The 13,773-nt window shown below is 45.5% G+C and overlaps 1 protein-coding gene across 1 annotated transcript; it reads left to right on the top strand.

Annotated features, from left to right (window-relative positions):
* Window positions 1-2,168: 2,168 nt before the first annotated feature.
* On the top strand, window positions 2,169-13,389 carry LOC106577765 (perforin-1). The gene is made up of 7 exons (XM_045701407.2): window positions 2,169-2,269; window positions 2,652-3,022; window positions 10,668-10,831; window positions 10,944-11,163; window positions 11,267-11,406; window positions 11,529-11,952; window positions 12,625-13,389. The coding sequence occupies exons 1-7, from the start codon at window positions 2,263-2,265 to the stop codon at window positions 13,096-13,098; spliced, it is 1,800 nt and encodes a 599-aa protein (XP_045557363.1). The 5' UTR covers window positions 2,169-2,262; the 3' UTR covers window positions 13,099-13,389.
* The last annotated feature ends 384 nt before the right edge of the window (window positions 13,390-13,773 follow it).

The raw sequence follows: 13,773 nt of genomic DNA, 5'->3' as shown, positions 1-13,773 counted from the left end.
GGAGGTTCAGCTTCCAGCAGGACAATGACCCTAAGCATACTGCTAAAGCAACACTTGAGTGGTTTAAAATGTCTTGAAATGGCCTAGTCAAAGCCCAGACCTCAATCCAATTGAGAATCTGTGGAGCTGGAGCAGTTTTGCCTTGAAGAATGGGCAAAAAATCCCAGTGGCTAGATGTGCCAAGCTTATTGAGACATACCCCAAGAGACTTGCAGTTGTAATTGCTGCAAAATGTGGCTTTAAAAAGTATTCACTTTGGGGGGGTGAATAGTTATGCACGCTCAATATTTCAGTTTTGTCTTATTTCTTGTTTGTTTCACAAAAAATAATATCTTGCATCTTCAAAGTGGTAGGCACGTTGTGTAAATCAAATGATACAAACCCACCAAACATCAATTTTAATAAAAAAAAGAAGAAAAATGCCAATGGGGGTGAATACTTTTGCAAGCCACTGTAGATGGTCTTGTATATGGTTATGCTGCATGACCATGTAAGGTTGTGTTGGTGTCATGTGTACTCAGGCATGACTTGATGGGAAATCAATGAGAGCCCTTCCAGCAAACCCTTATCTTCCTTTTAGAGGGGAAATAAGTGTCATGTACCTCCGGTGATAACATAGACCGGTGGTGAGGCCGGTGATAACATAGACCGTTCCATGGCAGTAGTTGTTGCGGCGTGGTGGAGAGCCAGTTGTGTTGGAGGAACTCCTTGGCCTGGGGCACCACGTTGGTCAGGCTGTAGGTGGAGGCCTTGTCCCCGGGCCTGGTGCTGGTCGGGGTTCAGCTGGCCATGCCTGGCTCTCCTTCATTACCTGTCCTAGAGCCACTAGACAGCTGGAGTAGATGGAGAGGGGTAGAGCAATGTGTGATTACACAGACAGTACATAGATGCTACACAGTATAGGCACCACTGGATAGCTGGAGAGGAGAGAGAGAGAGAGAGAGTGAGGAGTAGAGTGCAACAGATGAATGCGTATAAAAATGAGTTATTATAGAAATTGCAAACAGGAATATCAATAGTACTATGTAACAATGTGTACCATTTACCTGCACTTTGTTCACAGTGAAACCTGTTCATTGTGAGGGAAGTGTCATTTGGTGCTGTGCTTATCAAGACTTCGAACCACCATGTCAGAATACCAGAGGAAGGGTTTCAACTGTGCTCACCGCCACCATAAAGCCCTCTTCTCACCACTGTAGCAGACGGTCTATTCTTTGAATGACTCATCATTCAGGTCCAAAAGGCTCCTTATCAGCTTCTACCCCAAAGCCATAAGACTGCTGAACAGTTCATCAAATGGCTACCCAGACTATTTGCATTGGACCCCCCCCCCCCCCCCCCCTTTTTTTTTACACTGCTGCTACTGGCTGTTTATTATCTATGCATAGTCACTTTACCCCTACCTACATGTACACATTACCTCAATTACCAAGACTAACCTGTACCCCCGAACATTGACTCGGTACCGGTCCCCCTGTATATAGCCTCGTTATTGTTATTTTATTTATGTATTTTTTACTTTAGTTTATTTAGTAAATATTTTCTTAACTCTTATCTTTCTTCAAACTGCATTGTTGGTTAAGGGCTTGTAAGCATTTCACAGTAAGGTCTACACATGTTGCATTCAGCATTTCACACTAAGGTCTACACATGTTGTATTCAGCTCATGTGACAAGTAAAATGTGATTATGTCTTCTTCAGTTTGATTTGACCATATCGCCCAGCCCTATCCACAGAGCTCAGAGGGACAATGACTGCCTACGCAGTCAAATGGCTCTGTATGTAAAGTGGCAGTGCCAGGGACCGGTTTGATTGGGTGCCTGGTTGACTATTTATGGAGAGCAGTAGCAGACAGGTGAAAGTGTGTGCAATTAGAGTTAGGAAATTGCTGGGTCTAGTCTTGTTTTTCTGGTGCCATGAAACATTCACCCATGCACAGATATTCATTATCTGTATGTTTGCAAAGGCTTTCTTATAAGTGAACACCCACCTCCACCCCCACACCAAAACACACATAGCAACAGCAGGTGGTGGTTCATAACCAAAGGAAACTGCAGGCCCCATCTATATAAACAAAGCCTTGACCACAACTAAAAACGCAGCCTCCAGGATGGAACCCACAGTTAACATCTTGCTGTTTGTTTCCCTGTAGTCAGTTAGTCAGTCAGTCAGACATCAGACAGACAGACACAGAATGCTCCATTGTTCCAGGATCATCTTCATCAAACCCATCATCATCACCAAGAGATTGTGATTGATATTATGTCAGGTAAGAGGTAATATAGCTATACTTACTCTCTAAGTATGTCTCCAAAAGAGAGCAACACTTCTTTTTTTCCTCCCCTTTCTTTTTGTAGGGGAACAGGAGTCTGCTCACCCTACACATTGTATAGTTTAAAGGAGATAAATTAGTTACAGAGGTGAAGTGAGTAAGGAGAAAGATGAAAGGTGAGCAGTTGAAGAAGTTGACTCAGGGATCGAACCATGGTCTCCCACGGGAGCATATGTACCCTGGAATTAACACTGTTTCCGCTAGTCAAATCAAATAGCGCCACATTTTGAGGACTGGAAACATTGATATTTGTAATAAGTTTACCACTGGAATTGACCTTGAATTAAATGTAATGTAATATCTACCTTCTCCTCTCCAGGCACACAGACTTCTCTGGTTGCCCTGCTGTGGCTGTGGGGAGCGTGGCTGTCCCCTGTCCTGTCCTCGTGCACCACGGGCCGGCCAGCGGAGTGCAAGGCTGCGCTGTCAGCTCCCGGTACCAACCTGGCGGGCGAGGGTTTCGACGTTGTCACCATGGAACGTAAGCAGGCCTATGTCATCGACGTGGACACCTGGAGGAAGACTGGTAACGGGACCTGTACCCTCTGTGTTAACCCTTTCATGGATAGACAGGCTCAGAGGCTGCCTGCGGCTGTGGTGGACTGGCGTCCCTCGCAGAAGTGCAACATGAAGTTAGCCAGCATGGTGTACGACTCCAGCGAGGCGTTTGTGAGCAGCAGCCAGACAGAGGTAATACTACTACTACTACTACCACTGCTACTACTGCTGCTACAACTACTACTACTACTAAACTCAGACCTTATTTCTCTGAAATGTTGTGAACAAATTTGTTTACATCCCTGTTAGTGGTAATTTCTCTTTAGCCAAGATAATCCATCCGCCTGACAGGTGTGGCATACCAAGAAGCTGATTAAACAGCATGATCATTACACAGGTGCACCTTGTGCATGGGACAATAAAAGGTCACTCTAAAATGTGCAGTTTTGTCACAAAACACAATGCCACAGATGTCTCAAGGTTTGAGAGAGCGTGCAATTGGCATGCTGACTACAGGAATGTCCACCAGAGCTGTTGCCAGAGAATGTAATGTTAATTTCTCTACCATAAGTCGCCTTTGTCGTTTTAGAGAATTTGTCAGTACGTCCAACCGGCCTCACAACCATAGAACACATATATGGCATCATGTGGATGAGCGGTTTGCTGATGTCATCATTGTGAACAGAGCGCCCCATGGTGGGGTTATGGTATGGGCAGGAATAAGCTACAGACAACGAACGCAATTGCATTAAACAATGGCAATTTGAATACACAGAAATACCGTGATGAGATCCTGAAGCTCATTATGAGGCCCATTTATTTGAAGGTGTCGGTGACCAACAGATGCATATCTGTATCCCCAGTCATGTGAAATGCATAGATTAGGGCCAAGATAAAGCAAAGCAGAAGATGAGTGTGCAAGTAGAGATACTGGGGTGCAAAGGAGCAAAATAAATAAATAAAATAAATAACAGTATGGGGATGAGGTAGTTGAATGGGCTGTTTACAGATGAGCTATGTACAGGTGCAGTGATCTGTGAGCTGCTCTGACAGTTGGTGCTTAAAGCTAGTGAGGGTGATATGAGTCTCCAGCTTCAGTGATTTTTGCAGTTCGTTCCAGTCATTGGCAGCAGAGGAAGGAAAGGCGGCCAAAGGAGGAATTGGCTTTGGGGGTGACCAGTGAAATATATCTGCTGGAGCGCGTGCTACGGGTGGGTGCTGCTATGGTGACCAGTGAGCTGAGATAAGGCGGGGCTTTACCTAGCAAAGACTTATAGATGACCTGGAGCCAGTGGGTTTGGCGACGAATATGAAGTGAGGGCCAGCCAGCGAGAGCATACAGGTCGCAGTGGTGGGTGGTATATGGGGCTTTGGTGACAAAACAGATGGCACTATGATAGACTGCATCCAAATTGCTGAGTAGAGGGTTGGAGGCTATTTTGAAAATGACATCTGCAAAGTCAAGGATCCGTAGGATGGTCAGTTTTACGAGGATATGTTTGGCAGCATGAGTGAAGGATGCTTTGTTGCAAAATAGGAAGCCTATTCTAGATTTAATTTTAGATTGGAGATGCTTAATGTGAGTCTGGAAGGAGAGTTTACAGTCTAACCAGACACCTAGGTATTTGTCGTTGTCCACATATTCTAAGTCAGACCCGTCCAGAGTAGTGATGCTGGACAGGCGGGCAGGTGTGGGCAGCGATCGGTTGAAGAGCATGCATTTAGTTTTACTTGCATTTAAGAGCAGTTGGAGGCCACGGAAGGAGAGTTGTATGGCATTGAAGCTCGTCTGGAGGTTAGTTAACTTCCATGGGCTACCACCTGCGGGACACAGCCAGTGAAATATCAGGGCGGAAAATTCAAAAACAACAAAATGTCATAATTCAACTTTCTCAAACATACAACTATTTTACACCATTTTAAAGATAAACTTCTCTTTAATATAACCCCATTGTCTAATTTCAAAAAGGCTTTACAGCGAAAGCAAAACATTAGATTATGTTAGGAGAGTACATAGACAAAAATAATCACACAACCATTTTCCAAGCAAGGACATGTGTCAATAAAACCCAAAACACAGCTAAATGAAGCACTAACCTTTGACGATCTTCATCAGATGACACTCCTAGGACATTATGTTACACAATACATGTATGTTTTGTTCGATAAAGTTCATATTTATATCCAAAAACAGCATTTTACATTGGCGCGTAATGTTCAGAAAATATATTCCCACCAAAACGTCCGGTGAATGTGCACATCAATTTACAAAAATACTCATCATAAACGTTGACAAAATATATAACAATTATTTTAAGAATTATAGATAGACTACCCCTGGATGCAACCGCTGTGTCAGATTTTAAAATAGATTTACGGAGAAAGCACATTTTTCAATATTCTGAGTACATAGCTCAGCCATCACGGCGAGCTATTCAGACACCCACCAAGTTCGGGGCAACCTAAACTTAGAATTAGTATTAGAAATATTCTCTTACCTTTGCTGATCTTCGTCAGAATGCACTCCCAGGACTGCTACTTCCACAAGAAATGTTGTTTTTGTTCGAAATAATCCATATTTATGTACAAATACCTCCGTTTTGTTCGTGCGTACAGATCACTTATCCAAAGGCATAACTCGCGAGTGCGGAACGAGAGACGAAAAGTCCAAATGTTCCATTACCGTACTTAGAAACATGTCAAACGCTGTTTAAAATCAATCTTTATGGTATTTTTAACGTGAAATTGCGATAATATTCCAACCGGACAATAGCATATTCATTCAAGAAGAAAAAGAAGGAGGGGAGCGGGACCGAGCATATCCAATCCCTTTGTTGCCAGGCAGACCACTCAGTAACTGAGCTCCTATTATCTGCCCAGTGACAGGAAAATGCTCAAACCACTTTCTGAAGGCTTTAGACAGCCAATGGAAGCCTTAGGAAGTGCAACGTCCCCCACAGACACTGTAGTTTCGATAGAGAATCAAAAGAAGAACTACAATTCTCAGACTTTCCACTTCCTGCTTGGAATATTCTCAGGTTTTTGCCTGCCATATGAGTTCTGTTATACTCACAGACGCCATTCAAACAGTTTTAGAAACTTCAGAGTGTTTTCTATCCAAATCTACTAATAATATGCATATTCTAGTTTCTGGGCCAGAGTAGTAACCTGTTTAAATTGGGTACATTTTTCATCCGGCTGTGAAAATACTGCCCCCTAGCCCAGATAGGTTAACACAGTGTCCAAAGAAGGGCCAGAAGTATACAGAATGGTGTCGTCTGCGTAGAGGTGGATCAGAGAATCACCAGCAGCAAGAGCGACATCATTGATATATACAGAGAAAAGAGTCGGCCCGAGGATTGAACCCTGTGGCACCCCATAGAGACTGCCAGAGGTCCGGACCACAGGCCCTCCGATTTGACACACTGAACTCTGTCTAAGAAGTAGTTGGTGAACTAGGCGAGGCAGTCATTTGAGAAACCAAGGCTGTTGAGTCTGCCGATAAGAATGTGGTGATTGACAGAGTCGAAAGCCTTGGCCAGGTCGATGAATACAGTTGCACAGTATTGTCTCTTATCGATGGCGGTTATGATATCGTTTAGGACCTTGAGCATGGCTGATGTGCACCCATGACCAGCTTGGAAACCAGATTGCATAGCAGAGAAGGTATGGGATTCAAAATGGTCGGTGATCTGTTTGTTAACTTGGCTTTCGAAGAACTTAGAAAGGCAGGGTAGGATAGATATAGGTCTGTAGCAGTTTGGGTCTATAGTGTCTCCCCCTTTGAAGAGGGGGATGACAGCTTTCCAATCTTTTGGGATCTCAGACGATACAAAAGAGAGGTTGAACAGGCTAGTAATAGGTGTTGCAACAATTTCGACGGATCATTTTAGAAAGAGAGGGTCCAGATTGTATAGCCCGGCTGATTTGTAGGGGTTCAGATTTGGCAGCTCTTTCAGAACATCAGCTATCTGGATTTGGGTGAAGGAGAAATGTGGGAGGCTTGGGAAAGTTGCTGTGGGGGGCGCAGGGCTGTTGACCGGGGTAGGGGTAGCCAGGTGGAAAGCATGGCCAGCCATAGAAAAATGCTTATTGAATTCTCAATTATCGTGGATTTATCAGTGGTGACAGTTTTTCCTAGCCTCAGTGCAGTGGGCAGCTGAGAGGAGGTGCTCTTATTCTCTATGGACTTTACAGTGTCCCAGAACTTTTTGGGAATTTGTGCTACAGGATGCATATTTCTGTTTGAAAAAGCTAGCCTTTGCTTTCCTAACTGCCTGTGTATATTGGTTCCTAACTTCCCTGAAAAGTTGCATATCGCGGGGGCTATTCGGTGCTAATGCAGAACGCCACAGGATGTTTTTGTGCTGGTCACGGGCAGTCAGGTCTGGAGTGAACCAATGGTTATATCTGTTCCTGGTAAAAAAAAATTGAACCAGGTGAGGTCACCGCATGTGTGGGAGGTGGAACTAAAGGGTTAACTAAGGCATACTGAGCAGGGCTAGAGGCTCTACAGTGAAATAAGGCAATAATTACTAACCAAAACAGCAATGGACAAGGCATATTGACATTAGGGAGAGGCATGCATAGCCGAGTGATCATAGGGGTCTAGTGAGTGGCTCAGGTGGGCCGGAAACCCGGCGATTCAGGCAGCATTGCGGGCTGGGGCTAGCAAGCTAGCAGAAGGGGCTTAGAGGGACATCGCAATGGAAGAAGTCAGTTGTAAGTCGTGCTGTAACGTCGGCAGACCAGTCGTCGTGGATCAGCAGGGCCCCGTGTGGTGAAAGGGTCCAGGCCAATTGGCAAAATAGGTATAGTGGCCAAAGAATTTGTCCGATGGGCCTCTTAAGCTAACAGTCCAATATGCCCGAGACAGCTAGCGGGCCGCGGCTAGCAGATGGGCATTCAGGGTATGTCGCGACGGAGGAGCCAGTTGAAAAAAAAACCTTGGTCGAATTACGTCGGTAGTCCAGTCGTATTGGGTCGGCGAGGGTCCAGGCCAATTAGCAAAATAGGTATTGTAGCCCAAGGAGTGGCTGATGGACCTCTTCGGCTAGTCGGGAGATGGGCTTAGCAAAGGCTAGCTCCAGGCTAGTTGGTTTTTGCTTCAGGACAAAGACATTAGTTTTAAGTTACTGGGTGTACACATCACAGACAAACTGAAATGGTCCACCCACACAGACACTGTGGCGAAGAAGGCGCAACAGCGCCTCTTCAACCTCAGGAGGCTGAAGAAATTTGTCACCCAAAACCCTGACAAACTTTTACAGATGCACAATCGAGAGCATCCTGTCAGGCTGGTACGGCAACTGCACCGCCCTCAACTGCAAGGCTCTCCAGAGGGTGGTGCGGTCTGCACAACGCATCACCGGGGGCAAACTACCTGCTCTCCATGACACCAATTTCACCCGATGTCACAGGAAGGCCAAAATGTCACAGGAAGGCCAAAATGATCATCAAGGACAACAACAACAACTGCCTGTTCACACCGTTATCATCCAGAAGGCGAGGTCAGCACAGGTGCATCAAAGCTGGGACTGAGAGATTGAAAAACAGCTTTTATCTCAAGGCCATCAGACTGTTAAATATCCATCACTAACTCAGAGAGGCTGCTGCCTACACTGAGGCCAAATCACTGGACAGTTGAAAAAATGGATCACTAGTCACTTTTAATAATGCCACTTTAAATAATGTCACTTTAATAATGTTTACATATCTTACATTACTCATATCACATGTATGTACTGTATTTGGGGTGGCAGGTAGCCTAGTGGTTAGAGTGTTGGACTTGTATCTGAAAGGTTGCAAGATTGAATCCCCGAGCTGACATTCTGCCCCTGAGCTGTCGTTCTGCCCCTGAGCAAGGCAGTTAACCCACTGTTCCTAGGCCATCATTGAAAATAAGTGATTTGCCTAGTTAAATAAAAGGTAAAATAAAAATACACTGCTCAAAAAAATAAAGGGAACACTAAAATAACACATCCTAGATCTGAATGAATGAAATAATCTTATTAAATACTTTTTTCTTTGCATAGTTGAATGTGCTGACAACAAAATCCCACAAAAATAATCAATGGAAATCCAATTTATCAACCCATGGAGGTCTGGATTTGGAGTCACACTCAAAATTAAAGTGGAAAACCACACGACAGGCTGATCCAACTTTGATGTAATGTCCTTAAAACAAGTCAAAATGAGGCTCAGTAGTGTGTGTGGCCTACACGTGCCTGTATGACCTCCCTACAACGCCTGCGCATGCTCCTGATGAGGTGACGGATGGTCTCCTGAGGGATCTCCTCCCAGACCTGGACTAAAGCATCCGCCAACTCCTGGACAGTCTGTGGTGCAACGTGGCGTTGGTGGATGGAGCGAGACATGATGTCCCAGATGTGCTCAATTGGATTCAGGTCTGGGGAACGGGCGGGCCAGTCCATAGCATCAATGCCTTCCTCTTGCAGGAACTGCTGACACACTCCAGCCACATGAGGTCTAGCATTGTCTTGCATTAGGAGGAACCCAGGGCCAACCGCACCAGCATATGGTCTCACGAGGGGTCTGAGGATCTCATCTCGGTACCTAATGGCAGTCAGGCTACCTCTGGCGAGCACATGGAGGGCTGTGCGGCCCCCCAAAGAAATGCCACCCCACACCATGACTGACCCACCGCCAAACCGGTCATGCTGGAGGATGTTGCAGGCAGCAGAACGTTCTCCACGGCGTCTCCATACTCTGTCATGTCTGTCACATGTGCTCAGTGTGAACCTGCTTTCATCTGTGAAGAGCACAGGGCGCCAGTGGCGAATTTGCCAATCTTGGTGTTCTCTGGCAAATGCCAAACGTCCTGCACGGTGTTGGGCTGTAAGCACAACCCCCACCTGTGGACGTCGGGCCCTCATACCACCCTCATGGAGTCTGTTTCTGACCGTTTGAGCAGACACGTGCACATTTGTGGCCTGCTGGAGGTCATTTTGCAGGGCTCTGGCAGTGCTCCTCCTGCTCCTCCTTGCACAAAGGCGGGGGTAGCGGTCCTGCTGCTGGGTTGTTGCCCTCCTACGGCCTCCACCACGTCTCCTGATGTACTGGCCTGTCTCCTGGTAGCGCCTCCATGCTCTGGACACTACACTGACAGACACAGCAAACCTTCTTGCCACAGCTCGCATTGATGTGCCATCCTGGATGAGCTGCACTACCTGAGCCACTTGTGTGGGTTGTAGACTCCGTCTCATGCTACCACTAGAGTGAAAGCACCGCCAGCATTCAAAAGTGACCAAAACATCAGCCAGGAAGCATAGGAACTGAGAAGTGGTCTGTGGTCACCACCTGCAGAACCACTCCTTTATTGGGGGTGTCTTGCTAATTGCCTATAATTTCCACCTGTTGTCTATTCCATTTGCACAACAGCATGTGAAATTTATTGTCAATCAGTGTTGATCCTAAGTAGACAGTTTGATTTCACAGAAGTGTGATTGACTTGGAGTTACATTGTGTTGTTTAAGTGTTCCCTTTATTTTTTTGAGCAGTGTATATACCATCTACTGCATCTTGCCTATGCCGCTCGGCAATCGCTCATCCATATATTTATATGTACATATTGTCATTCACCCCTTTAAATTTGTGAGTTGTTGGTGGGGAATTGTTAGGTTACTTGTTAGATTTGTGTGTATTACGTAGCTGTTGGGAATTGTTAGATATCACTGCACTGTCGGAATTAGAAGCACAAGCATTTCGCTACACTCGCGTATGTGACCAATAAAATTTGATTTGATGTATAGCTCTTTTCCCAATGCTCAAAGTGCTTTATGTGGGTAAACTCACCTTATCCACCACCAATGTGTAGGTAGATGTCAGTTGGAAGATTGGTCTGGACATTATGACCCCCCAGGCTAAGGGGTCGGTCATGGTGGGGGGCACCCACTCCAGAGCTGCCAAAACGGTGATGAGCCAGTCGAAGAAGGACAAGTACAGCTTCATCAAACAGGATATACACTGCTCTTATTACAGGTGATATACCTTATAAATATAACATCACTTGTATTATAGAAGTTTAACTTTATAGAACCAACACTGCTCTCTACAGGCTATAAACTCTCCATCTTGTGTGTTTCTCTCTCAGTTACCGCCTGCTAAATGACCCTCCCCTGCACCCTGAGTTCTCTCGCTCCCTGGGCCTCCTGCCCCCCCTCTACACTGACAAGACCAAGGTTGACTACAGACGTTTTCTTGACAACTTTGGCACCCACTTCATCAAGAAGGTTCTCCTGGGGGGGCGGGTGAAGAGTGTGACCTCCCTGCGAGTGTGCCAGGCGGCCCTGAGTGGCTACAACGAGAACGAGGTCAAGTACTTTTTAATCAAAATATATTAGTAAATGTATTTATCTATGTATTTTTATTTATTTAAAGAAAATGTACATTACGTTAAAAACAATAATAATCCAGGTCAAGGACTGTCTTGAGGCTGAGGCCTCCGTCGCCACCAGTACCGGATCAGCCGAATTCAAGACAGAGACCAAGTTCTGCAAGAAGGACCTTAAGAAACGTGACACCAAGGACCGCTTCAGCAGCACCTTCCAAGAGAGGTTCGATTGATTTTGATTTGAAAGAGTTTGGGGGTTAATGGGCATTATACAAGACTTATAAAACACATATTTCCATTGTGGTCCTCGTTCAAGACAAAACATGACTAATGATAAACAAACAGGTTTACCGAGGTGGTGGGGGGAGAGACGGACGGGACGCCCGACCTGCTCTTCTCCCAAACGGGTGGAAACTCCAAGGCCTTCGCTGATTGGGCGAGCAGCCTGAAGACTATCCCTGACGTCATCAACTACTCCCTCCACCCCCTCCACCTATTGGTGAAGCAGGCCAAGAAGAGGGCTGGGCTGAAGAAGGCTGTGGAGGACTACATCCTGGAACACGCTCTGGTCAAGCGCTGCTCTGGGAAGTGCAAGGGAGGCTCCAGCTCCAGTGCCCACGACTCCTGCCAGTGTGTGTGCAAGGCCAGCAAGGAGATGACCAGCCAGTGCTGCCCGCAGGAGAAGGGCCTGGCCCACCTTACCGTCACCGTGAAGTACGCCAGGGGCCTCTGGGGGGACACCACCTCCCAGACCGACGGCTTCGTCAAGGTATTATCTATTTTATTTTATTATTTTAACTTACTATGAAGTGCACTTTAATGCTAAAAACTAGGATTTGATGTGATTTACATTTCCGTTGCCCCATCCCTCAGCTACACTACATGGCCAAAGGTATGTGGATACACCTTCAAATTTGTGGATTCTGCTATTACAGCTACACCCGTTGCTGACAGGTTTACACAATTGAGCACAGAGCCATGAGATCTCCATAGACAAACATTGGCAGTAGAATGGCACCATGCACAAAGTGAGGTCCATACAGAAATTGTTTGTCAAGATCGGTGTGGAAGATCTTGACTGGCCTACACAGAGCCCTGACCTCAACCCCATCAAACACCTTTGGGATGATTTGGAACACCGACATCAGTGCCTGACATCACTAATGCTCTTGTGGTTGAATGGACGCAAGTCCCCGCAACAATGTTCCAACAACTAGTGGAAAGCCCAAGAGTAGAGGCTGTTATAGCAGCAAAGGGAGGACCAACTCCATATTAATTGCTATGATTTTGGAATGAGATGTTCAGTGAGCAGGTGTCCACATACTTTTAGCCACGTAGTGTACAGTATGTACCAAAACAAGTGGCGGGGGCCCGGTTTTGTCATTTTTCGAATCACATACTGTAGCTTTAAATAAAGTTTGATTTGGTTTGATCCGTCAAGGTGTTCATGGATGACAAAGCTATGCAGACTAATGTGATCTACAACAATGACAACCCTGCCTGGAACAAAGCCTTATACTTCGAAAACGTCAAGCTCTCCCTGGCGAGCGAGCTGAAGTTTGCTGTGTACGATGAAGACAAACACTGGTTCAAGTGGTGGAACGACCTTCTGGGGGAGTGCAGCGTCCGGCCCATCTTAGTGGGTTCTCACAACAGCATGTGTCCCATGAATCATGGAACCCTGTACTTTTCCTACAAGGTCGACTGTGCCCCAGGACTTGGGGGCTCCAACTGTGGGGAGTATGTCCCATCTGGGATGAACTCTGACCTCTCTGACCTCTACACCTCCCGCAATGCCCTCAACATGACCCAGGATCTGCTGGCTCACATCCGGATGGGCCGTCCCCTAGGAGACCCCCTGGCTTTCGTGGTTAAGCAGAAGGCTAATGGTCACCTTTACGGAAAAACCACATGAATCTCACATCATGTCTCCCTGCTCTCAAAACCGCTATGCTATGCATTATAAACAGCCTGGCATGTCTAACCTTAATGCATACAATTTCTAAACTATTGTTCTGAACCAGAAATCATCAACAAAAACATCCAAAGTATATGTATTTCTGAAGGTAATGGTTTATTTGAATTTTAGTATGTTTACTTGATAGAGGCCATGTACAATTACAACATGAAATGTAATGCATTAAACTTTTGTATTTTCATTCTCTCATGACTGTGCCATGTTGTTTGTGCTACCACAGCAATAAAAAGCTACTTGATTTGAAATATTCAGCTGGTAGTCCAGTATATCAATTCATTGACCCTCACTTGAAAATCAATGTGCTGCTTTTGTGTTGTATTCAATGGAAGCTATTTTTCTCTAAGTATATAATCATTGAATACATTTTAAAAAGGAAAGTTTACTACAGTTGGTGTAGCCTACTTTGTTAAAAGACAATCATAGCTGTTGTTGACTGCACCTCCTCATTGACCAACTGGACCAGTTCAAGGACTCACTGTTAAGATTATTTTCCATTGATATATTATACAAGAAAGTGATTCGTTTATTATGGAATATATTTGGTGGGAAATACTAATACATTAAGCTGGGTTGGGGTCAATTGCATTTCAACTCCCGTCAGATCAGGATGTA

The sequence above is a fragment of the Salmo salar genome, chromosome 18 (assembly GCF_965601325.2).
Source record: "Salmo salar chromosome 18, fSalSal1, whole genome shotgun sequence".
NCBI lineage: Eukaryota > Metazoa > Chordata > Actinopteri > Salmoniformes > Salmonidae > Salmo > Salmo salar.
The sequence above is the reverse complement of the archived record's forward strand: the minus strand, read 5'-3'. Positions and strand labels throughout refer to the sequence as shown.